This window comes from Sceloporus undulatus, chromosome 6, assembly GCF_019175285.1.
Source record: "Sceloporus undulatus isolate JIND9_A2432 ecotype Alabama chromosome 6, SceUnd_v1.1, whole genome shotgun sequence".
NCBI classification, from domain to species: Eukaryota; Metazoa; Chordata; class Lepidosauria; order Squamata; family Phrynosomatidae; genus Sceloporus; species Sceloporus undulatus.
In genome coordinates this window covers 150,950,495-150,976,942 of record NC_056527.1, presented here as the reverse complement: position 1 = coordinate 150,976,942, position 26,448 = coordinate 150,950,495, and the positions used below count along the sequence as shown (strand labels likewise).

At 42.8% G+C, this 26,448-nt stretch overlaps 1 protein-coding gene across 3 annotated transcripts; it reads left to right on the top strand.

Moving 5' to 3' along the window:
- The first annotated feature begins 775 nt into the window (after positions 1-775).
- Positions 776-24,693, top strand: SNUPN (snurportin 1). Of its 3 annotated transcripts, XR_006104646.1 has the most exons (10): positions 959-1,203; positions 2,113-2,278; positions 6,327-6,483; positions 10,629-10,733; positions 12,990-13,086; positions 13,470-13,567; positions 14,218-14,295; positions 15,199-15,279; positions 20,144-20,225; positions 23,758-23,895. XR_006104646.1 is itself a non-coding variant. In XM_042475263.1 (9 exons), exons 2-9 carry the CDS (start codon positions 2,121-2,123, stop codon positions 24,085-24,087), a joined length of 1,104 nt encoding a protein of 367 aa, XP_042331197.1. In that variant the 5' UTR covers positions 776-905; positions 2,113-2,120; the 3' UTR covers positions 24,088-24,693. The 3 variants fall into 3 exon arrangements, 2 of the variants coding, with proteins under 2 accessions (XP_042331197.1, XP_042331196.1); XM_042475263.1 differs by lacking the exons at positions 959-1,203; positions 20,144-20,225 and adding an exon at positions 776-905 and having other exon boundaries at positions 23,758-24,693; XM_042475262.1 differs by lacking the exon at positions 20,144-20,225 and having other exon boundaries at positions 967-1,203; positions 23,758-24,693.
- The last annotated feature ends 1,755 nt before the right edge of the window (positions 24,694-26,448 follow it).

Below are 26,448 nucleotides of genomic sequence, written 5' to 3'. Positions count from 1 at the left end.
GGGCAAAGCTCCTCTGCTCTTGGCTTTCCTGGCAAAGGAGAAGGTGGAGGACACAATTAATACTAATGACTGCAAATAAATCATATTTAATAATTATTATTAGGATGGGGACACCTGTCTTGACAAGAGTGCATGCAAAAGGGATCTAGGAATCCAAGTAAACCACAAGTTGAATGAGCCAACAGTGTGATGCGGCAGCTTGCAGCTAACAAGGCCAATGCGATCCTAGGCTGCATCACTAGAAGTACAGTGTCTAGATCAAGGGAAGTCATAGTGCCACTCTGTTCTGTTCTGGAATAAACCTGTGTCCAGTTCTGGGCACCAAAATTCAAAATGGAGGTGGACAAACTGGAGCATGTCCAGAGGAATGTGACCAAAACGGCAGCTGGTTTGGAAACCATGCCTTATGAGGAGAGACTTAGGGAGCTGGGGTATGTATTCATTCCATTCATTCTTTCATTTGATTAATATTTAATTAAAAGCATTTTGATGGGCAGCCATCAAAGAACTGGAAAAGGTACTGAACAGCAAAGGCAACTGAGCATTAAAGACAGAGTGAGGCGATGAAATGCGCATGCGCCTCCTGAAAGGCGGAGGAAGAGACGGAGATGGAATGCGCATGCGCATGCGCCTCTTGAAAGGCGGGTGAGAGACGGGAGATGACATGCGCATGCGCCTCCTCAAAGGACGGGGAATGGATGGTGAAATGCGCGTGCGCTTTCTGAAATGAGGGGGAGAGACGGGGGGATGAAATGCGCATGCGCGTTCTGAAAGGCGCTGGCGAAAGAGGCGATAACATTCGCTTGCTCAAGGGAGGGGGAGAAAGAGCCGATGAGCGACGACCTGCGCATGCGCCTCTACAAGGGGGAGGCGATGACATGCGCATGCGCATCCACATAGGAAGGGTGAGAGAGGGGAGGGTGATAATATACGCATGCGCCCACTCAAGGCAGGGAGGAGAATGGGCGTCTTCCAGGGAGGCGGAGAAAGAGGGAGGCTATGATTTGCGCATGCGCTTCTCGAAGAGCGGGGTGGAAGGAAAGAGGCGCGGTTGTGGTCATCTGTCTTCCTTGTGACGTCATTTCGAGCGACGAAAGAGAGAGTCTGAGTGGCGCTGGTGTGACGAAAGCAGGGAGAACGTTTCTGTTGTTCTCACTGTTACTCTCCGTCCGCGGGTTCGAGTCCGGAGAGGGGCGGTTGCGGGTGAGTCGGAAAAGTGGGGAAAGCTTTTATTATACAGTATGAGAAACGGTTCGTCAGCCATTATTCCTCTCTCTGCATCTCCCCGCAGACTCTGGCGCCACATCCCTTGCGTCCTGGGACGACAAGGCAACGGTGCCTCTGAGCATGTGCAGAGTTTGTTTCCTCCCTTCATTATGCTGGGCCTAAATAAACCGCCAGGCATCCCAGCTCCTGTGGAACTCTGTGGCAGGGAACAACCACAATCTAGGACAGGGATTGAGGGGCCTCAATGCCACAAGGCCTCTCTACATATTATTATTATTATTATTATCATTATCATTATTGCATCTATGTGAGGAAGTTGGCTTAAGTCTAGGAAAGCTCCTGCTGCTGCCAAGTTCTCTCCTTCAGTCAGTCACAAAGGGGCTACAAGATCTGACTGTATTATTATCATCATCATCATTATCATTATTGTTGTTATAGTCTCAGAAATCCCAGACTGCCAACATCTTTCCTTCAGTCAGTCTCTAAAAAGCTACAAGATCTCTATATTATTATTATTATCATCATTATAGTCTAGAAGAGATACTGTTGCCAACTTCTTTCCTTCAGTTAGTCTCAAAGGGGCTACAAGATCTCTCTATAGTATTATTCTTATTATCTCCATTATTATTATTATTATTATTATTATCTTGTAGCCCCTTTGAGACTAACTGAAAGAAGTAGTCTCAAAAGAGCTACAAGATCTCTCTATATTATTCTTATTATCATCATTATTATAGTCTAGGACAGATACTGTTGCCAACGTCTTTCTCCCAGTGAGCCTCAAAGGTGCTGCAAGATCTCTCTATGTACTGATTCTACAGACCCCTCTGGCTCTAGCTCCGAATCCTACCACTTTGTTCCTCTTTCTTCCTTGCCTCCTCACAGGATCCGAAATGGAGGAGCTGAGCCAAGCCCTGGCCTCCAGCTTCACCATCTCCCAAGACCTCAACAGCCCAGCGGCCCCTCACCCTCGCCTGGCCCAGTACAAGTCCAAGTACAGCTCCTTGGAGCAAGCGGAGAGGAGGAGGAGGCTCCTTGAACTCCAGAAGACGTAAGGCCAGGGAGGCATGCCTGGTTCAACCCCAAGGGCTGCGTTTCAGAGAAGGCGGAGGGAGGCATAGTCCAGTGGTGGGTGGTAATGCCAAAGGACCAAAGTAACTGGGTTTATCAGGCTCTGTGGCCATGATCTAGAAGAGTTCATTCCTGATGTTTCACTAGCATCTGTGGCTGGCATCTTCAGAGAATGCTGACATGGAAGAGAGTTGGGTACATATATACATATATATACACACACACACACACACACTGTGTGATTCTATGTTGTGAGGAGAGATTTCCATGTTGATCTGTGTATTGTTCTGTTGTTGAATGGCAAGGCCTCAGGGTGGGATGATATGCCAAGAGGATTTGTGTCTGCTTTAATCAGTGATCATTCTCTTCTAGGAATCCTCCTGGCTCTGGGTGGCTTTCCATTTGCATTTGCTGAGTCCTAGTTGTGCTGTTTTTTAGGACTGGTAGCCAAATTCTGTTCACTTTAAAGGTTTTCTTCTTTCCTGTTGTAGTTGTCCAAGTGTTTGTGGATTTCAATGGCTTCCCTGTGCATCCTGACATGGTAGTGGTTGGCATGGTCCAGTGTTTTCAAACAGTGTTTTAGACCCAGGATGCTTTATAACATGATCTGTTACATTCTCTGAAGATGTCAGCCACAGATGCTGGTGAAGCATCAGGACTAAACTCTTCTAGAATATGGTCACACAGCCCGAAAAACCCACAAAAAACTATGTTTTGCTGATTTTCCTGGCTGGCCCAGTCTGCAGTGTCTCTCATGTTCCTTGATTCATATTTGAACACTGCGTTTGGTGGTCCCTATGGAGACTTTTCCGCAGCTGCATGGCATGCAATAAACTCCTGCGGCTGTGAGAGGGTCTCTCCTGTCCTTTGCTGACAGTAGCATTTGCTGGATTTTCTTGGTCGGTTTGTAAACCATTTGGAGGTTGTGTTTCCTCACCGTGACTCCTTTGATGTATGGTAAAAATACCTTCCCTTTGGGAACCAACATATTTTAGCTGAAGGGTTTTGCCTCCAGAACCTAAACCTTGAGAGAGCCACTTGGTGTAGTTGTTTGAGTGTTGGAGATCTCTGGAGATCAGGGTTCGAGTCCCGGCTCGAGCTAAAAACCTATTGGACTTGACCTTGGGCAAGTCACACACTCTCAGCCTCAGAGTATGGCAGTGGCAAACCTCCTCTGAAGAAAACTTGTCAAGAAAATCCTATGGTAGGTCAGCCTTTTGTTGTTGTTGTGTGCCATCAAGCCATTTCTGACTTATGACCACCCTAAGGGGAAGGTATAGTGGGATTTTCTTGGCAAGCTTCTTCAGAGGAAGTTTGCCATTGCTACCTTCTGTGGCTGAGAGAGGACCACTTGCCCAGGTTCTTGAGCAACCTGTGGCAGGATATTAAGCACCACAACCTCTCTGGTTTCTCTGTCTTGAGAACTGAAATGCCACTTGTCCAAGGTTACTCAATGGGTTTACATAGCTGAGCAGGGATTCAAACCCTGGTCTCCACAAAGTTGTAGTCCAAGACTCAAACCAGTGTGCCATGGTGGCTCCTAAGGTCCTCCTTAAGGTTGCCATAAGTTAAAAAAATGACTTAGAGGAACACAGCAATTAAACGTTGAAATAGTGTGATATTGTGGTCTGAGTTTTGGACTAGGAAACTGGGAGACCTGGTTTTGTATCCCCTCTTGGCCCACCTTGGGCAAGTCACACTCTCTCATCCTTAGAGGAGGGCAAAGACGATGGCCTTCTGAATAAATCTTGCCAACAAAATCTCATTATAAGGTTGCCATAAATCAGAAACGGCTTGAAGACACACAACAACAAGTAAGCCTTAGCAGAGGTGCTTAAAAATAGCAGACGATGGGAAACCACCAAAGAATGGTGTAGTGGGGAAGGAAATATACTGTAGTCTTCGGGGGAATTCCAGAAAACCACATTCAATCCCAGGATCTGACAGTCCTGTGACACTTTTGCTCCTCTGTGTGTTATGTCCCTTCGTCGCCTGTTGTCTTATGGCAGTCCCATGTATTTCATAGGATTTTCATAGGCAAGGATAAAACCTTTCCAGATGGCCCTTTGTGAAACCAAATCCAAGGAAGTTGTGACAGTTCAAATTACTGACATATTGAAAGTCTATCGCAATAAGGGATGGATTTCAAACTGCCAAACTAAAATGACAAGTAGAACAAAATAATGCCGAGTGAAACATTCTGCGACTTAAAATGCCTATTATATAGTAAGACATCTGAAACTGGGGACTGAAAGAAAGTTATATGTTCAGTGTTTTAGTCATAACATTTTCTGAATGGAGACTGGTCTCTACTTTGTTACTACTGAATGCATTTCCAGTAAGGTACTTGGTTTAACGTCTAAGACATAGCTTAAAGCGGTGTTTCCAGACTTGGGTCCTCCAAGAGTTTTGGACCTCAGTTCCCAGAAGCCCCAGCCAGGAATTTTGGGAGCTAAAGTCCAAAACATCTAGATGACCAAAGTTTGGGGATCACTGATTTAAGGTATAGATAGGGATGATGAGGGGAAAGTCTGTGCGCCTTTCAAGTGTCGTAGTCCTCAGCCATTTGGAACTTGTTCCAATTACACTGCATAACTCAAAAGCTTGCGCAAAGTCATCTAATGATTGTGGGTCCTATTGATGCTCTAGCATTTGCTCTAAGCATATATGATCTTGTAATTCTCACAACAACCTTGTAAGGTAGGCAAGTGCTGCCATTGCCATAATACAGATGAGAGAACCAAACTTGAAAGATGGTCTCATTTGGATTTCAATCTCTTACCTGCTATGCTGCAGTGGCTTGAATAAGAGTCCCAGAATTGTTTCACGCCCGTTTTGCACAATCGTTTCAAGAAAGCAATAAACCCATTCTCAGATTCTTAGAAGATGACATTTTTTTCCAGCTCTCATTTGTATATCTAAATCCACCCACATTTTGGCAGGCGTCGTTGGATATTAAATACAGAACATTAATTTCTTTGGGGCTTTAGAGATCATAGCTCAGGGAACAACACTCCTTCTTTCTTGAACAAAGATATTTATTTAGCAATGAGGTTTTCCAAAAAGTGTGGGAGAGTATGTTCTAATGACAGTATGTTCTAAAACAAGTTGCTTCTCATGTCCTTAAGTCCTCTCCTTTTCCCTAACAGTAATCCTTTGAGGGTCAATGGTTATGGCCTTTCTTAATTGTTGTAATATTTTGCTTATTTTACCCATTTAAGAAAGAAAAATACCCTGCGGCTATTTTTCAGAGACAGCTAAAATAGTCTCTTTTAGTATCTGAAGAAGCGTGCAGTGGTCCACAAAGGCTTATGCTGAAATAAATCCGTTAGGTCTTGACGTTTCCATTAGACCACTTCTTCTTTCCTTTTTATTGAAATAGATTTGCAAGTTCGACTACCAATATAAAACAAAAGCTTATGTAAAAATAAATGAAACACAGTTGTAATACGGAAAGAACAAAAGTAAGCTCAGTAGTATCAGATCACTCTGACAAGCCACCCAAAGGCAAAAGCTATTGTTGCTGAACGTTTGGAAAAGTTCACGCAAAAGCTACATTTGTTTGTTTTGAACAATTCTCAAAATCTCTGAAAGGTGTCATCCAGAAACGTAGCTTCACCCAGTTTTGGAGGGAGGTCTGAAACCAGGCTTGTTACACACCTTAAAGTCAGCCCTGACTTATGAAGACTCCTATCATATTTTATGGTGAGATTTATTCAGAGGAGATGTGCCATTGCCTTCCTCTGAGGCTGAGAGAGTGGGACTTGCTCAGGGTTGCTACGGCTGAGTAGAGATTTGAACCCTGATCTCTAGTGTCCTAGTCCATGTTTATAATAATAATAATTTATTTAGCTTAACATGTTAAACCTCTCCCACTCACTTTTCCGTTTCTGTTCATTGATTGACCATTTCATTCAAATTGACCATTCATCCAACCGCCTTTCTTTTTGGATTTTTCATGCCGGCTAAAGATGGGGAGGGACATAACAAATGTTTTTGTTTTTATCTCTCCCCCACCGCATGTCAAGTAAGCGATTGGACTATATAAACCATGCTAGGAGATTGGCAGAGGATGACTGGACAGGAACGGATGAGGAGGAAGAGAAGGACACTCTGGAGGCAGAGATGGAAGAAGACATGGAAGTAGAGATTCAGAAGAGGTTACCAAAGCGGTATGCCAACCAGGTGAGTCGGGTCTGGAGAAACTGCTGCAAAGGCCTGCTCTTGAAACATAGCCAATCTTTATTGCTTTCACTTTATTAGTATTAGCGCTCACTTGTTCTATGTTCTATTTTATGCAAATAATATTAATAAAGGTAATTATTTGTGTAAATAATATGATTGAACATCTGCAGTTCTTGAGCAACCTGTGGCAGGATATTAATACACCGCAACCCCTCTGATTTCTCTGTCTTGGCAACTGGAAAAAGAAATTATGTATTTTAGTGATTAATTGCGAATCTAAAACAAACGCATCAACATGGTTTATGTGTGTATTTTGAATAGCCTATTATTTGTTTATATATTTATTTATGCCTTATCTTTTCTCGTAAGAGCTTAGGGAACGGTCTGCATGAAATGTGGCTCTGTTAACATCATGAATTAGAAATACCTAAAAATCACAACTTGAAAAATGTTTTTTAAAAATAGATAACTACTGAAATCTAATAAAAGCAATGCAGAGAAGCTGCAGTAAAACATAGACACGCCTATCAATGGTTGCTTATTCCCCCAAAACCTATACAGACAGATCTGTTTTTAATTGACACCTGAAAGAAAACCATTCCTCTAACAGAGGGAGTTTTATACATGGTGCTAGACGACATCATCATCATCATCATCATTATTATTATTATTATTATTATTATTATTATTAAGCTTTATTTGTATAGCACTAAATTTACACAGCGCTGTACATACAAGATAGACAACAGGTGTTGTTTGATTTTTCTCTCTTGCAGTTTGATGGGTCATGACTATGATACTAATTTGGAAACATATTTTAAAAACCCAGAAAGTTGTGTTTGTGGGTGTTTATTAACTCATTCAACTGGGCTGTATTTTACACTGCTTACCAATGGAGAAAAGGTACATCTGATGACATACTTTATTCACATGCGTAAGCTTTTGAGCTGGAAAATAATAATCTGTTTAAAATTGCACTCGCATGGAGAAAGCTGAATTAGAGCTCCAAAACATAGTTAGATTACAATTCCCAGAATCTGATGTGAAATCGAATTCCCAGAATCCCCCAGCCATCTGAGAGAGCCTGGGTGTTGTAATCCAAACAAGTTATATTTTCACTTACAATATAGGACTTGTAATTCTTTAGCTTGTTTTCTGTTAGTTCCTTTGCTTTATTCAGTCACATCCTTATCCAGTTTCCTCTCATTTCATGCTTATTTTTCTACACTCCATTTTGTTTTCAGGGGGAGTATGTTAGTCGGTTGCAGCCCTCCAAGGTCTCTTGGCCAACTAATGCCTTCCGCAGAATGCCATTATTATCACCAGCAAAATTATCCTCATTATTATTATGATTTTAGAAAACAAGCAATGCATTCCCCCAGAAAAGAAAGTCGGTCTCTTACATGTTTTATCCTCCGTTTCCTCCAGCCTAGCTCCATCAACAATTTCAAGGAGATCCACAGCATTTTCTCTAAGTAACAAAGTCTTTTACGTTTGAAAGACATCCAAAGCTATCAGAGGGCAGAGATATATGGAGCAAGTGGAACTGTGATGAATCTCCCTCCTGGACTTCTTAAATTGATCACACCCAAGATCAAAGCTCAGCAACAACACCTATTTTATTCGCTTGCCCAGATTTCTGGGAGAAATCCCCATCCGTGTTTCCTTTTTGCCACTTTCCACTTGTCTTGTAAAGACGTGTTTCAGTATTATCTCAGAAACAGGTGTCATGGGTGCAGACTCATTGTTATTGTGGCCCGGCAGCTGTAAAAAATCACTGAACAAGGTTGTTCTTATCAGTTCACAGGGACTTATCATCCAAGGAGGCCTTTTTTCTTGGATCATAACCAAATGCCAAGGTCTTTTGCAAAGCAGGAGTGGTGTCCTAACTTCTGCAGTGATTGCCCACAGCTGGGTTTCTCCATTTCTCATCCATTTTATTTTATCATAGCTGCTCCAGAGTTGGCCCAGTCTGTCAGGTCTTTTGACAAGGCATTATCAGGAAATTGGAACCATATGGACCTGCCTCATACTGAGTCAAGCGTTGGGACTTTGAGTTCCATTTGTGGGCCTTCAAAGGATGTTGGACTGAGGTTGTTGCAACCAGGAGAGGGACAAAACAAACATATTGCTCCCCCATAAAAGTTCTGTCCTCACAATGGAATTTTCTTTTAGTACTCAAATTTCTAGCATCGCAGTAACTTAAAACATCAGCTGAGCATTTAGAAATAGAATTTAGGCATTTAAAGAAAAGGGGTTGGCAAAACGACCAAAGGAATATGCACACAGAAGACTTCTAGGTGTGAACAATTTTCAATGTCTCATTCTCTGCAATGCTAGAAATTTAGAGAAAGAAGGAAAAATTCATTTGGGGACATTCTTTTGGGGGGGGCTCATTTTACCCCCTCACCATAGGTACACTCTTGCATTGGATTACAGCTCCCATTATGCTTCACCATGACAGTTTCCCCCCGCTCTTGTGGGTTAAAGACAGAGATCTTCTTTTTCAGCCAAACCTGGATCTCCCAGAGATTGAACCTGAGTCCTAGATGCAAAGGGTATGCTTTACCATGGAGCTATAGCAAGAGTGGCCTTCTCAGATCACCCTTGTTTGCTAATGTATTTTTACTAGAACTCCAGAATCAGCAAAAGATATAAAATCTATTGTTATAAGAATTATGAGTCTAAGGACTTGATTTAAGTACAAGTGATCTCATGAGAATCCACATGACAATCTACTCCTGTCTAACCCAGGCCTTTCAGCCAGAGGTTGGAAAAGTTACTTTTGGGGACTGCAGGGTGCAGATATCCCAGCCAGTGTGAGCATTGACCATGCTATTGGAGGATTTGGGGTGTTACAATCCAAAATAACTTTACCAAGCAATGCTTTCAGCAATATAATAAATAATAATAATACAATTTTTATTTGTGTACCGCTTTTCCGTCTGATCAAAGCGGTTCACAGCACCATGCAATACAATACAAAACAGTACAATAATCAAGCAATACAATATAATATCAATTACATCAGCAATATTACACAGTTCAATAAAAAATCTCATAGCAAATACAAATCAATTTAAAAACAATCGGTTGTGGTTGGCTATCCAGGTCTTAATTAGCGTAATTTATCTCTAAAGAGAATCAGGGGGGTATGCTATCTGAAAAAGATGCGTTTTCAAAGCCTTCTTGAAGGCTTCCAGCATGGAACATAGCCGGATCTTTTCAGGGAGAGCATTCCAATGAGCAGGAGCTGTCGCCGTGTAGGCTCTCTGATAAGTTTTGACTAATTTTACCCTGGGGTATTCAAGTAAATATGTCTCAGATGTTCTGAGGGTGCGGGGGGGATTATGTAGGGAGAGGCGCTCCCTCAAGTAACTCGGGCCCAAGCCATGTAGGGCTTTAAAGGTAACGACCAACACTTTGTATTGCGCCCGGAAGCTAATAGGCAGCCAGTGGAGAGATTTTAATATAGGTATTATATGGTCCGATCTACGGGTACCCGTGACCAATCTGGCTGCGGCGTTCTGAACTAACTGAAGCTTCCGAACCTGGTACAAAGGTAGCCCCATGTAGAGCGCATTACAGAATATACACAATATAAGTTAGCAAAGAGGAAAGTCATTTTGCTCACTGCTGACATAAGGACCTTTCTGTCACCTTTGCAAAAGAGTTTCACAAAGTAAGGTGTTGACTTGTATCTCTCATTCTAGACCGGCGTTTGGGAACTGAGCACCTAGGGCTAACGCTATATCCCCTTCCTCATGACACAGCGATTTGATGGTGTCTTAACTTTTGTACACGCTTTCCCCCAGTCTAAAGAATTAAAATGTCTATCCTAAGGCTTTGATACTGGCATTAAAGTTGATAAACTATAATATACTGGTCTTGGGGAGTCATATAGTCCCCAAATGTCATCTTTTGAACCTACCCTGTACCTAAAATGATGTATGAACTTTCCGCCTATGGCCCCTAGAGGGTGCAAGGAGCCTTGTCTCAGTTTGAATTGAGTGGGCCATATTGAGACCTGGGGAGCCACATGCAACCCACGGGCCTTACTTCATTTGCCGCTGGTCTAGACCTTCACAGTTTGCTGTGTGTCACGTAACATCTCGTCTTTCCTCTTTCCATATCCCTGCCAACAGCTCATGCTTTCTGAATGGCTGATTGACGTCCCCCAAGATTTGGTACAGGACTGGCTGTTGGTGGTGTGCCCTGTGGGAAAGAGGGCACTTATTGTGGCATCGAAGGTAAGCGGTTGTGGCTTGTGCCTTGACACTAGCCAGCCGGATGGCCAGCCCAAGAAGAGGCTTTATCTGATTACAGTAGTTTGTCAGCCAGCTTCCTGCAGCTTTCTGAGAATTACCCTTTTTCTCTAGAAAGAGGCAGCCTTTTCACTGTTAGCGGTTCAGCCTTCTAGGATGAACAACCTGTTTTGCACATTTCTATTCTGTGCTTCATTTTTCCTCACATTTGTTTTGGCAGATGAGGGGCTTTTTTATACTTGGTTTATTATTAATATGCAAACCTGGCCACTCGACATGAGTTTCTGGGAAGGTTAACACTGAATCCCTTGCATGGGAGCTGGGGTTTATTATTAGTATGCTTTTAAATTTTTAAAAATGTAATGTTGGTTATGATTAAAAGGCAAACCAACAGCACTTCCCATACATTTGTCCTGGATCCAAGAAGGATGCCGTTCATCACTGAAGATAAGATATTTATTGAAGCGATTAATAAGCAGAACTTTAAAAATATGTATCAAAAGCAAAATGTTTTGCCTTCTGCCTTCTTCAGTTGCCAAGGATGAAACTGAGCTGTTGGACAAAAGGGAGAATTTTTGGATTTATAGACTAAAAATTCTTTAACAGCACATGAGTACAACTTAGTGGATAATACTCTCATCCAGTAAAGTAATAGTGTTCATAACATTGTGTTCTCAACTGTTGCTTAGTTTACAGCTCAATTTCATCTTTGGCAGTTGAAGACAACAGAAGCCAAAACATTTTGCTCTTGATATATATTTTTTTAAGTTCTGCTGGTTAATCTGTCTCCTCCACTCTCTGTGTCTATATATATTTATGGAAATACAGGATGAGTCTCTCTTATCTGGAATTCTGAAATCTGAAATACACAGCAGATATTAAAAATTGTAGGTGTGAACATTTTTCAGTGTCCTATCCACTACAGTGCTACAGATTTAGTATCCCTTACCTGAAAACCCGAAATGCTCCAAAATCCAAAAGTTTTTTTCATTTGTGGCTGAGATAGTGACACCTTTGCTTTCTGATGGTTCAACATATACAAACTTTGATTCATGCAAAAAAATATTTAAAATGTAGTGCAGAAAATTACCTTCAGGCTATGTGTATAAGGTGTAAATGAAACAAATCAGTTTTGTGTTCAGACTTAGGTCCCATCTCCAAGTCATCTCATTATGTATGTACAATTGGCCCTCCGTTTTTGTGGGGATCTGTTCCAGAGCGCTCCCCCTTGCGAAAATGAAGGCTCACACATATTCAAGCCCCATAGGCTTGAATGGGGCGTGTGCCTGTGCGTGCGCCCAATTGAAAATAGCAGAGGTCGCCCCTCTGTGCATTTTCAAGGGCACGGATCCCAGATCGATGAATTAGGAAGGGACACTATATATGCAAAAACAAGTATTCCAAAATAATAATTAAAAAAACATCACCACCCCAAAACATCCAAAACACCTCTGTTCTCAAGAATTTTGGATAAGGGGGACTCCGCCTATACAGTTATTCATGTTAACGTTTAAGTCCAGTTATATTATTTCTTTGCACACACTCCCTTGGAGTGGAGTGGAGTCTCCTTCCTTGGAGGTCTTTAAACAGAGGCTGGATAGCCATCCGTTGGGAATGCTTTAATTGAGATTTCCTGCATGGCAGGGGGGTTGGACTAGATAGCCCTTGTGGTTTATTCTATGCTTCTATGGTAGAAAGGGGACATATAATTCGAGTAAGTAAATAAATGAGTTTTTAAAATCATTCACCCCACATTCTTAATGACTGTTATTAGCCATTATGGATGACTCCATTAATTTTGTCTCATTTGTTCCTTTAAAAATAAAAAGTAGCCAATCCCAAGTACTGACCCCTAATTCCCCTGCGCAATAGTTCTGCCACCTCACCAGCTTCATTAAAGTTCACAATGCAATTTAGAGCAGATTTGCTGCCTCCCTACACAGACACACACACACACACACACACACACACACACACACACTGGTGCAGGGTCCTCCAACCCGTTACATATTGATTTTCCAGACTAAAACGGCTATGTCTTTGAATTCTACCACCATTGATCCAGTTATTAATTCCTTGTTCTGCTGATATAGAGACTGAATTGATTGGGAGGGGTCCTTTGTGGTGTGTTCCTATGCAAACACACTCGCATGCACTGACTTCCCCTGCAAGCTAGAATGCACCATCTAGGCTGTAACTCTGCAATACAAAAATGTCTTCCTTGTTCTCCTTCTCTTACAGGGTTCCACTGCAGCTTACACCAAGAGCGGCTTCTGTGTCAATCGATTCCCATCTCTCCTGCCAGGGGGCAACCGCCGCAATTCAGCAGCTGGAAAAGGTTATTGTTGCTGTTGTTAATCTGGATCAGTATGAAAGCTGAATGAATTTCGGGGTTGGGGGAGGCAGGCAGTATATTTATCCCCATATCTGAGATGGCAAGCCCGCTCGGAACAGATCTTACCAAGAAGACCCCATGATAGGGTAGCCATAATTCAGAAGGGGCTCGAAGGGAGCCATCAACAACAAATCAATAACAGTGCCTTAGGCAAAGTATTTTGTCCTCCTAGAATAGAGCAAAACCTATGCAAAAAATACCTGGGATACTACAAAATCCCAGAGGGCCAGATTAGCTGGAGAGGCCTTGGTACCCAATCTCTGTCCTAGAAGGTTTGCTTGGAGCCAAATATGTGAGTTTATCTCTTTCCTCATTGTTGTGTTCAGACTATACGATCCTGGACTGCATCTTCAATGAGGCCAAGCAGACATACTACATCCTTGACGTGATGTGTTGGCGGGGACACCCCGTGTACGACTGCCAGGTAATGGCATCTCTCCACTCCTGCAACTACTGTGCATGTCCTTTGTCCATGTTTCTTTGTTTCTTTCTTTGATGATGATGCGCCCATGTGTTTATTTTAAACCTGCCTGGGAGGGCCATCCTTACAGCAAAACGGTCCCACGCCACTGGGGCAAATGGCTGTGTAGAAATATTCTCTGTGTAGAAAAGTCTGTTTTCTGTGCAGAATGCAATTTTGTGCAGAATACATCTTGAACTGGAAATAGGTTTTGAAAGCTGTGCAGTTTTCAAAGTCTTTCTCACAGCGGGAAGAAAATTGTTAAACCTGTTGTTTCCTTCTAAAAGCATTATATCCCTATAGGAGAGTCTCATTCCCGCCCCCAGGAAGCCAGAGACAGAATATTCCATTGAATATTGTTGGCCTGTAGCTCCCATCATTCCTAACCAGCAGCTCTGCTGGGTGGGGCTACTGGGAACCAAACCAAACTCCAAAATATCTGGAGGTTACCACTTTGGGGGTTTTACTGCCATGCCAAAGCAATAACACATGAAGTGGACAGAATTGTGGTGGTGTTTTCCAAGTTTAAGAAGACTGGATGTACATAGACAGGGCAAAGGGGCTGCTCAGAAGTTGTCCTCTGTTGTTATTCTTGTCTATTCTTTCTTCTTCAGACGGATTTCCGATTCTACTGGCTCCAATCGAAAATGCAAGAGGAGGAAGGTTTGGGGGAGAAAAGTCGCCTTAATCCTGTAAGTCCCCTCTTCATACTCATCTCCCCAACATAAATGGTGTAAATCAGCATTTTCCAACTTAGCACTCTCCACATTTGTTGGACTATAACTGTTATAACCACCATCATCCCTGGGCAGCACATTCAGTCAGCATGGTGTCTGGGGGTGCTGGGAGTTTCAGTCCAGCCTATTTATTAGTCAGGGCATGCAGGTTGTGATGTGAGGGGTTAATTGAGCTCATGCTTGTCATCCCTGCAAGTGGAAGTATCCTAAAGTGAAACAATATTGCCTCTCGTATGTAAACCGAACCTTCCGGAAGTTTCCATCAGGTACCACTCTCCCCACGGCAGATGGTTGCGTGTGTGGTATTAGCTGACTTCATTGTTGCTTTTAACCTTCCTGTTACAAATAGAGATGTAAACGGAAACTGATGAGCTATCTTTGCTCCCCAGGGACAGGTATATTTTTTCCCATAAAGGGAATAAAACTAGCTATAGAAGAATCTTGTTGGCATTCAGTGAATCAGGAATGGGTAAAGTGCAGGCCTAGGGCCATGTGCATCCCCTGTCGTTCCCCCTCTACACACACACACACACACACAAACTGTTTTCACAGGCCTTGACTTCTCCAGATCTCCGTCTTCCTTTCGCAGCTGCTCCTTTCCAGTTCTTATGTCCCTTCAAATCATTTCCTTCTTATGGTGACCCTAAGGCAAACCTATGATAAGGATTTCTTGGCAGGATTTCTCCTGAAATTTGCCATTGCCTTCCTTCTGAAGCTGAGAGAGAGTGACTGGCCCAAGGTCACTCAGTGGGTTTCAATGACCAAGTAGGGATTCAAATCCTGGTCTCCCCCCGAACTAATGGAAGTGTTAATCTTCTGGTTAATCTGACCTAATTTTCCTCTTTTTCCTCCCTTTAGTTTAAGTTTGTGGGGCTGCAGAGTTATTCCTGTGCACCAGAAAGCCTGTGTGAAGTTTTGAGCACAGATTTCCCTTTTGAGGTAAGCAGACATCTCTCAAAACAAACCTCTCTTTTGCCTAAAGCTCTGAGACTTGCGTGGAAACAGAGAAGTTCTCTTGGTGCAAAAGGCCATCCAGTCTTGGAAAGTAAGAGGTCCCAGTGGGATGGGGACGGAATTCTGTTTTCAGCCATTTTTTGGTCAGTGACTTGGAATCGCTGTCAAATATTTGAGAAGTGGGACACAAGTTTTATTTGCTTGGGCAAACTGGCACAGTACAGAAAGTCAGGGATCCAGGCTTTTCATCTATGAAGAGTGATTCCTTGGTCTCTTACTGAATTCTTTTTCATGTCTACCTGGCAATGTCAGAGTTTGAGCCTGCAACCTTTTTGCTTGCTGTGTAGGTTCTCCTTCCCACAAAGTGTTTGAAAACCAATGTGATATACTGTTTAGAACACTGGGCTAGGATGTGGAAGGTCTGAGTTCAGGTTCTTGAGCTCCAAAGTTCACTAGGTGATCTTAGGGCAGTCACCATTTCTCAGACTAACCGGCCTAACAGGGTTGCTCCTATGAGAAGGAGGAAGATAGACAGAAATACCACTTGATATTATAAGTAGTAATATCCTCCTCAAGAGCCAGCATTTTGTAGTGTAGGACTGTGATTCTGGAGATTGAGGTTCAAACTCGTATGGTAGTTTTGTCTCAGCTGAAGGCACATAACAACAACATATGGTGAACCCCATGAATTTCATAGAGTTTTCTTAGGCCAGGAATAAGTCTGCCCTCCATATCCATGGAGTCAAGTATCCGTGGCTTGAACATACTCAAAATAATTATATAAATTACTAAAAGCGAAGCTTGATTTTGCCATTTTGCATAAGGCACAACATTTTACTATGCCATTGGGTTGAATGGGACTTGAGCATCCATGGATTTTGGTATCCATAGAAGGTCCTGGAACCAAACCCCAGTGGATACCAAGAGCCCACTGTACTCAGAGGTAGTTTTGCCATTTCCTTCCTCTCAAATATAGTATTTATTGTGGTCTCCTATCCATGTTCCAACCAAGGCTGTTCCTTCTTAGCTTCCAAGATCAAACAGGATCTGGTACCTTGCTCCAAACTCACGTTGATGATGGAAGCAGAACCAGGTTTCAGTCTTTAGGAACTATCTAGAGTTATGTTGGTTTGAATGTGATGCTGGGTCATAGTCCATAAGAAACAGAAGTGGGGGATTCATTTGTGGGGTAGAGTCAGAGCGAGGAGTGTGCCAAACCATAAGCCTCTCCCAGTCACTGAGCCTGGGTTATTTCTCTGGTCTGTCTGTCACTTTAATAAGATAGCAGAGTGACAGGTGATTAGAAAATGGCTGTACTGCAGAATTCAAATGCATTTATCAGTTGCATGCTGTCTTCCCAGGGTGTCTGGTATGCAAGGGCAGGAGTCTGGGATCTCTAATGACATTTTCAGCTCCTACATCAAACTGCCGTTCCCAGCATTATTTGCAGGAAATCATCTTTCAGGCCTATTTAAATGTGCACAACAGTCTTTCAAAACAAATTGTATTGTGCTATAATTCATTATAAATTAGAATGAATGAATTATATTTTAATTAACTAATACTGTACAGTAATTAAATAACTCTTATTAATTGATAGTTCACAATTCACAATAATCCTGACCTTGCTAACTCACTGCCTGTTAATGCTGATGAGATGATAGGAGTTGCAGTTGAATGCCTGCCTGCTGGCTTAAAATAATGAATGTTACATTCTGATATACCTTAAAGGTGCTAGGTTGAGAGAGGTGAATGGAAAGGATATGGGGTAGGGATGATAGGAGTTGTAGTCTGACACATCTGGAGAAGGGCCAGGTTGGCCAAAGCTGCTGTTTAAGGCCTGTGGGGGTATCTGTCATAGGAAGGAAGGCACTAGGGATGGGGTGTGTGTTGTGTGCCTTCAAGTCATTTCTGACTTACGACAACCCTGTAATGGGGTTTTCTTAGTATTGTTCAAAGGAGGTTTGCCATTGCCTTTCCCTGAGGCTGAGAGAGTGTGACTCCCCCAGGGTCACTCAATGGGTTTCATGGCAGACATGAAGACTGGGAATCAAACCCTAGTCTTTAGAGTCATCATCTAACACCCAAACCACTATACCATACAGGGTTTCAAAATACCCATGTAGGAACTGGAGCATTTAGAGTAACCTTGGTTCACTGAAGTCCTTCGTTTGCTTCTTGACTGAATAGAGGCACTTCTGTCTTCCAGCTCTGTAGGGTAGGCCAGATGCAAAAGAGGATAGAGCTACTTTAGCAGTCATGAAGGAACAAGGATTTCACCAGAACCACTGTTCATCCTGCAGATGACATTGGCGAAGCTCTCCTCTTTTGCACTTCAGGGGCAGTATGGAGACCTTCTGAGGCTATTCCAAACCTTGGTTTGCTCAGAGAGTGAACCGCTGATGTGAGTGCTTCCCAGTCAAAAATTCCCAGCCTGCATGCAGACAGTAACTTTAGCTTCCTTTCCTGATTAGGGTGGCGTCAGTGGCATGACTCAGTTTGCAAGGAGGCAGACGGGTGCATTAAATAAACACGAGCAGCTAGAGAAGATGGGAGTCATTTGGGCTCCAGGAATTTGCCTCTCTTTCACGTCTTCCAGCTCTCCCACTGTCTTGGTTTTGTTCCCCTTCACATGCTGGAGGCACAAAATGGGATGATAAGCGAGAGTCCTTTTCCTTTTGGAGTGGGATTCAGCTTATTAATTTTTGTTACAAATAAGGATAACCTATTTCTTTTTTTATTGATATTTCCTATATGTATTACATTTCTGTCTCGCCTTTTCTCTTAATTTTCTCAGAGTGGCCCTCTGGTACTCTGCTTCATTTTCACAACAAACCTGTGAGGTTGGTCAGGGTGAGACAGCGTATGTCATTGATCCAAAGTCACCCCATGTATTTTATGGTACCATGGGGACCAAAACCAAGATTTCCAGCAGTCCAACACTGAGTGCTACACCCCGCTGGCTCCTTCTGTAAATGAAATGGGTTTTCAGTGCTGTGGCAAAAGGCAGTTCTGCTCTTCTCAAGGCTATATATTTACTATCCTGGGAGAATTTCTCCAGTTTGCAGATGGTGTGCTTAGGAATTCTTGTTCCAAATTTTAATTTTTACATGAAAAGAAAAAAGTGGTGTTCTCCACTGCAGTTCTGGTGAGTCTCCCTGGCGGCAATTTATTCCGAAAGTTCAGAAAGCAGATGGCAAAGATGATGTTGAAACAGATGACCTTGTGTGACTGGCGTCGGGCAATTTTTATATATTGTATTGCTAAATAAAGTTTGGATTCTGCAAGGGCCAGGCTGGGTTGCTGAGTCTGGTTTTTAAGGAGGCAAAGGAACTTCCCAAAGTTCATCAATCTAGCTGGCTAAAAACAACTTCCACTGTTGGAGGCAGTCTATCTTAAGGATACCAGTTGCTGGGAGACTCAGTTGTTACCGGTTTCCCTGGGGGGCACCTGATTGACTATTGAGCTGAGAGAACACTGGGCTAGATCAGGCCTTTGCCTTTGTCCAGTATGGCTTTTGTCATATTTTTAAACACTTTTAGAATAATGGGCATGAGAATTCGTGGATGAGAACACCTTTCTTCAGCATATACTGCATTCAAAGAAGTGGTTTTATATCCACAAAAGCTCACACTGAAATCAAAACCAGTTAGTCTTAAAGGTGCTGTTGCATTTTTTCTTCTCATCTCCCCACTTCCTCTTTCTTTATGCTGCAAAGGAACCAATGCGGTGTAGTGGTTTGAGCTTTGGACTAAAACTCTGGAGACCAGGGTTCGATTCCCAGCTTGGCCATGAAACAGTGACACTGGGCAAGTTACGTCCTCTCAGCCTCAGGGGAAGGCAATGGCAAAACATGTCTGAATAAATCTTGCCAAGAAAACCCCAAGATAGGGTGGCCATAAGAGGGAAAGGATTTGAAGGCACACAACAAGAGACTATTACTGTATGGCTATTTCTTTTAAAACTAATGCCACTATATTCTGCTCTGATCAGGCCCCACCTGGAATATTGTGTCCAGTTCTGGGCACCACAATTTAAAAAGGATGTGGAGAAACTGGAACATGTCCAAAGAAGAGCGACTAAAATGGTGAAGGGTCTGGAAGCCATGCCCTACGAGGAACGACTTAGGGAGCTGGGGATGTTTAGCCTGGAGAAGAAAAGGTTAAGAGGTGATATGACAGCCCTGTTTAAATATTTGAAGGGATGTCATATTGAGGAGGGAGCAAGCTTGTTTTCTGCTGCTCCAGAGACTAGGACCCGGAACAATGGATGCAAACTGCAGGAAAAGAGATTCCACCTCAACATTAGGAGGAACTTCCTGACAGTAAGGGCTGTTGGACAGTGGAACACACTCCTTCCTCAGATTGTAGTGGAGTCTCCCTCCTTGGAGGTTTTTAAACAGAGACTGGATGGCCATCTGTCGGGGATGCTTTGATTTGATTTCCTGCATGGCAGGGGGTTGGACTGGATGACCCTTGCGGTCTCTTCCAACTGTATTATTCTATGATTCTAATAATGTGTGTCACAGAATTTGTGACACCCCGTAACTTGCTTCCCCAATCCAGTCATGTTCTAGAAGTGGGGGACTGCAACTCCCATCATCACCACCAGCCACCTGGCTGGGAGTGATAGGAGTTACAATCCCCCACCTCTGGACCTTCTTCCACCGTACAGTCTTTGTATGCAGGGAACCCCAGATTCAGCCCTTTGAATGCTGGAAACTCCAGATTCAGCACTGGGAGACTTTTTTATCTGGCATAGTGGAAATTTGCCAGTCCTCAAGGTTGGCTCTTCCTGGGCTTCAAGATATCGACCCAAGCTGCTGCTGCTATTTTTCTTTTCATTCAAGGCTTTTCTGCCTGCTCAGTGCTTTTGAGGAAAGCGGATGCCACCCGTGGGGTAAAACAGCTGAGAGAACAGAGATGCTGGCAGTGAGTGTTGAAGCAACTGATACCTTGCATAGCCCATGCCTTTCTCATCATAGTCTTTTTCCCATCACCATCACCATCATCCCCCTTGCCTCCGCCACCGCCTCCTCCTCCTCCTCAGCTTCCGGTACTTTTTCCCCCCAGTCATCAGTTCCTTGTGTGCAAATGGCCTTTTTAAAAGCCAGAGCTAATTTAGCTAAAAGCAAGGGCTGGAGACTTAGGAAGTCTCTTGCAGTGCCGGGGAAGGATGGGGGAGTGCATCTCTTTGTAAAAACTCTCCAACTCCCCCCTCTTTCCTCCTGCCTTGGAGACTATAGCAATAGGGACATCTTTTTTTACTGCCTGGATTTGGGGGGTGGGAGAGCCTTAAGTGGGAAGCAACTAACCCTGGGGGTGGCTTATGAGAACCAGCTGCATCCTTTTGCAAAGGAAGCGATGACGTTGAGGCGAGGTCTGACTTCGATGGAGCGTGGAGTGGCCTTAATTCCCATTGATCGTGGGAGAAGGCTGGGCCTTGTGGGATTCATAAAAGAGTTTCTTTTTTTCTGCCTGCGAAGGAAGGCGGGGGGGTGTTCTCCTTCCTCTCCCTCCCTCCCTATGAATCCCTTTTGGAGACACTGGTCTGGAAAAGGGTATTGTTTGGCCAGCAAAAGTGCAGAACCATCCAAACATGGGGCCAGAGCATCCCCCCTTTTAGCCTTTGGGGCTGGTTTTGCTTAGAAAGGGAAGGAAGGGGAGACGTCCCAAGGGTCTGCAAAATTGTTCTTGAGGTGGAGAAAGTTGACAGGGAGAGGGTTTTTTAAATCTTTTTATTGCTAAATAAAATAAAACAGATATTACTTACAAACCATAACTCTGCTTACTCTAATCATTTAAATCATATCCAATTCAGTTTCCATCATCTTCATTTTCTTAGACTTCCTTTGTGAAAAACCATACTATATAAAATATCTTCTTCCTTACTTTGTCCTGTATTTCTCCTAGTACTTAAAAACTTAATATTTCAGAGTCGGACACGAATTGACAACCTTGTCAAAGGGGAAACTTTTACCTTTTTATTATTATGGTTATTAAATAGAATCTCATAATAAGGTGCAGTATCACATAGTTGTATAAATTGCTTTCCAACCAATACATTAAGCTTTATATCCTTACAATATTAATTAATATTGTGTTGATCTTCATTACCTTTTTTTAAATTTCAGGGTACATGTATAATCTGATTCGTGTCTCCTTTGCCTACCTAGAAACCTCAGTTTCTCTAGCTTGTTCCCCCACCGTCACCACCTTGCTGTTTGTGTTTGTCTTTCTGTTGCTTAAATCTTGGTTTGTATTTTTTTTGTAATCTATAAAGTCGTGGCTTGTACCAATGGTGCCTTTCCCCCTTCTTTTCTTCCCCAATTAAGTTAAAGAAGGGCTTTTTAAATTCTCCAAATACTTTCCCAGTACATTTACAATGGGTTGCCAAATTGCTTCAGTTTTATTAATCAGTCTGTTGTTTATTAGCTGTGTCAACTTAAACATGATCCTTTAGTGCTTAATACGCTGCATTGGGATAGGGAGAGATTTTTCTCTTTCATTCAAAACAGTAGAAGTCTAAAGGGTATTTTCTGAATTAAAAGAGTGTAGGATGCAAGACAGAGAAGATACAGGACATCCCAAGAAACAGACTGATAACCCCAAAAGCTCATGCTAAAATAAATCAGTCAGTCTTAAAAGTGCTAGAATCGCAGCGTTGGAAGAGACCCCAATGGCCATCCAGTCCAACCCCCTGCCATGCAGGAAATCCAAATCAAAGCATCCCCGACAGATGGCCATCCAATCTCTGTTTAAAAACCTCCAAGGAAGGGGACTCCGCTACACTCTGAGGGAGTTTGTTCTACTGTCAAACAGCCCTTACTGTCAGGAAGTTCCTCCTAATGTTGAGGTGAAATCTCTTTTCCTGGAGCTTGCATCCATTGCTCTGGATCCTGTTCTCTGGAGCAGCAGAAAACAAACTAGCTCCCTTCTCAATATGACATCCCTTCAAGTATTTAAACAGGGCTACTTTCCTCTTTGCCCTGCCTTTCTCTTTCATTTTTAGAGAAGACAGAAGGAAAAGTTACACGAAGCAGTTGAGTCGGAGTGCATCTGCACTGTAGAAATAATGCTTGGATACTGTATTATGCCATTTCTGGAGGGCTCCATTCCAATGTTCCTCTCTTCTTACTTGTTTTTTTCCCCCAACAATATTTTGGTTGCCTTTGGTCAGTGATAAATATTCTCAGGGTGCATCTACACTGTAGAAATAATGCAATTTGAGACCATTTCAACTGCTATCACACTTTTCAGTAAGGAATATTTTGATCTTGTTTCACAGTTATCTTCAACTCAGCAGGAAGCTTGACTTGGAAATAGTGTTTTTATTGGAGTACTTGTAAATAATTGAAGTTGCACCAATTCAATAGCATCCTCTTGCCTAACATCATTAACATCATGGCCTGGAAACATTACTCTGAAAGCTAATACATTAGAGTGACTTCGAAATGTAGTTTGCTGTCATTACTTGATTTTTTTATTTTATTTTTACACACATACAAATATTTGGAAACATAATACATTATTTTATTTGTTGACGGTCAGTTAGTAGTGCATTGATTTTCACTTTTTAAAATGTCATTTTAAAAAATACTAAAACTGGCCCCAAGTAATCCACATTGTTCCCCCACCTCAAATTGCATGTTGAAGTAATAGGAAATGTACTTGTGATTCATATATATTATGTTTTTGCACAGCAAGTAGCTATGATGTTGTTGCTGTTGCGTGCCTTCAAGTTGTTTCCAACTTAGGGTGACCCTAAGGCGAACCTATCCTGGGGTTTTCTTGGTAGCTTTCTTCAGAGGTGGCTTGCTATTGCCATCCTTTGAGGTTGAGAGAGTGTAGCTTGCCCAGAGTCACCCACTGGGTTTCCATGGCCAAGCTGGGATTTGAACTCTGGTCTCCAGAGCCATAGTCCAACACTTAAGCCACTACGCCATGCTGGCTCTCTAGAAAGTAGCTCATTTTTTTAAAAAAAGCAATGTTTTTACTTTCAACATGTTGCTTCCATGGTTTGATTTAAATTTCAAGGAGCGGGAAGCCAAAGATACATTTGCGGCTTTGACTTTTGCAGATCTATTTATGCACGGTTTTGATTAATATGTTCTTTCTAGGAACCTCTAGTTCCTGCAGCCTGACTCTATTGTCAACATCTGCCAGAAGTCATTGGAGGACCTAGACATTGCTTGAGAGAACACTCCTCTAGGGATTTGTAGGTCCTCCAGAACAATTCCATGTTCAACCTCTGGCAGATCTTGGCCATCAAAGTGCCCTGGTGGACCGAGAGATTCCTAGAGAGGTTCTTGTCGAGTTTATTTGCGGTTTTTCCACTTTCACAGGAGTCTTGTGCCCCTAACCCCAGTAAATGTGGAGGGTCCTCTGTACTTCATTAACTAAGGCACACCTGAATAGTGCTTAACCTGCTCTCCTCTCTCTTCTTCCTTGGTGACTACTACAGGTAGATGGTCTCCTCTTCTATCACAAGCAAAGTCACTACAACCCTGGCAGCACTCCACTAGTGGGTTGGCTTCGCCCCTACATGGTTTCAGATATCCTGGGTGTAGCTGTGCCCATTTGCCCACTCACCGCCAAGCCTGAGTATGCCAGGCACCAGTTGCAGCAAATCATTGAGCATAAGAGGAGTCAGAAAGAGACCACCAAGGAAGGTTCCCCCAACGTTAACTGGGCTGCCCAAGATGGCCGCTACGAACTGGAACACTTGTCTACACCTAAACCAGAAGGGTCTCCTTCATCATCGAGGGATGCTGGGAGCAAGATGGAGAATTAAGAAGACAGCCTGGCATTTCTCCATTCACTCCATGAAGATGGTCTCCAAGGTGGAGGTCATATTAACAGGAATGGCAGCTCTATTTTGAGGTGCTTTTAATAGAACGGGGGCAGCTTTCAGCCTGCTTTAACAGGTGGTGCCCATAACAGTATTAGGACCAAGGGTTTGAATGTAAAATCCTTACACACTGGTGGCCAAGTTTGTTAACAAACCCCAGAGCAATCGGTGGAGACTTTGAAATCTGTAGAAGATATCAGTTGACCTGCTCTAAACCAGGAGAAGCTTTTGAGGCTCCTCAAAGCCTCAGTTTCACAAGAAATAAGAATTTTTCAAAAAGAGGTGTTCTGTTGAAGGATGGGTGAATATAACAAGAATTTGGACACATTAGATTTGAGTAGCCACATATAGCCAAGACGTCACACCTTCTTTCACTTTGAAGTGGATCACTCTCACTTCCACCAAGTTGAGATTTGTATTCTTAATTCCGGAGGAAAGAGTTGCTTTCCATCTACAATTGTTGCACATTGGGTAATAATAGACGGATTGCTTTGTAATGTATGGGTTTTGGATGCACGAAATAAAGAACTTCTGAAAGAGCTGAAAAGACTGGTGGAATACCCGCAGATTTCTAAAACAGCAGGTTATCCCCCCCATTTCTCCCAAATTCAAGCTCTGCACAACATCTTTTTTCCCTGCATTGGTGAGAAAGTGGTGCAGATTGATTTTGTAGCTAGAATCTTTTGTCTTAAGGGGCAGGGGGTGGATACTTCTGCCATGTTGCCTGCAATTCAAGAGAAAATGGCTGGGGATGGATCCGGTCCAATTCTGAACAAGAGTTATTTTTGGCTTTGCCCGTCCCACTAAAAAAATCAAAGTGTTTGGAATGCATGGATTTTGTGAGAAGAAAGGCAGGATTTTTTGTGTGTGTAGATTATGAAAATGTGCATGATTGCTTTTATCTTGTTTCTTTTGCTAATTCTGCCAAGAAGGATGGAGCTAAACAGCTGGTTCTTCTGACTTCTAGATTTTGCCAGGCAAAAATCACATTTGCCAGCTGTTAAGTTGGCAGAATGTAACCCTGAGGTCACATGCGGTCCCTTGAGGCTGTTTTTGTGACCCTTCGTCCTTCCACAACCACCTTTTCTGCAGCCAGAAATGGAGCAGAGTCAAACTGCCACTCCTAAACATTTCCAGGAGTTTTTGCTCACCTTTTAGCTGGGTTACATGTCCCCTGTACTGTTTAACACTGAAAAAAGCATTGCTTTCCAAAATCAGAGGATTTCTGACCATCTCCATGTTTGTTTTATTCCTTTTGGGCACCCCTGCGCAGAGTGACCAGACATCCTCCTCTTCCAGGACCTGTCTTACATTTCTGCCTAGGAGGAATTTCCAAATGTCTTCCATTTTGAGCATGACTTAGAACAGTGCTTCCCAAACTTTGGTCCTCGAAGAGTTTTGGACTTCAGCTCTCAGAGGCCACAGTCAGCTTGACCAACAATCAGGAATTTGGGGAACTGAAGTCCAAAACATCTGGAAGACCAAAGTTTGGAGACCTCTGACGTAGAAGCATAAGTATAGCTGGCCCTCCATATCCACACATTTTTTATCCACTGATTTGAACATCCACAGATTGAAAATATTCCAAAAATTATAAATTCCAAAAACCAAACAGTTTTGCCATTTTCTATAAGGGACACCATTTTAATACTCCATTCAATTTAATGGAACTTGAGCACCCTGGAACAAAACCCCAGTGGAGAGCAAGGGCCTATACTATATTAGTGTTTTTAGCTTTTATTTTGCAATGTCCTACATTTTTCTTGAACGTCTCACATTTTGTAGGGTTTTGTCCTCTTTGTGTTGGTGACATTTGCTCACTCTTTCCTGGGGTGCATAATCTGACCCCTAGACCAAATCAGCTATTTAAAATAGATGAAAAGGGAGACAAGATCTCAGGAAACCCAATTCTGTATGACTGTTCCTCCATTTCTTTTAACAATATTGGAGCATTACAACAGCTCTGAACTCACGGAAGTTAATTTGGTAACAGATTTTCCCACCTGTATTGTATCCCATGGGGAGTCAGTGTGGTGTAGCGGTTTGAGTGTACGACTCTGGAGACCTGGGTTAGAATCCTGAGTTGGCCATGGAACCGTCCTGAGTGAGTCACTCTCTCTCACTTTCTCATGGGAAGGCCATGGCAAACCTCCTCTGACCAAATCTTGCCAAGAAGGCCCCAGGATAGGTTTGCCTTCGGGTTGCCATGATTCAGAAATGACTTGAAGGCACACGACAGACAAAGAACACTTTTTGTGGGTTCTAGCAGAGTTTGTTCCTGATGTTTCACCACCTGTGGCTGGC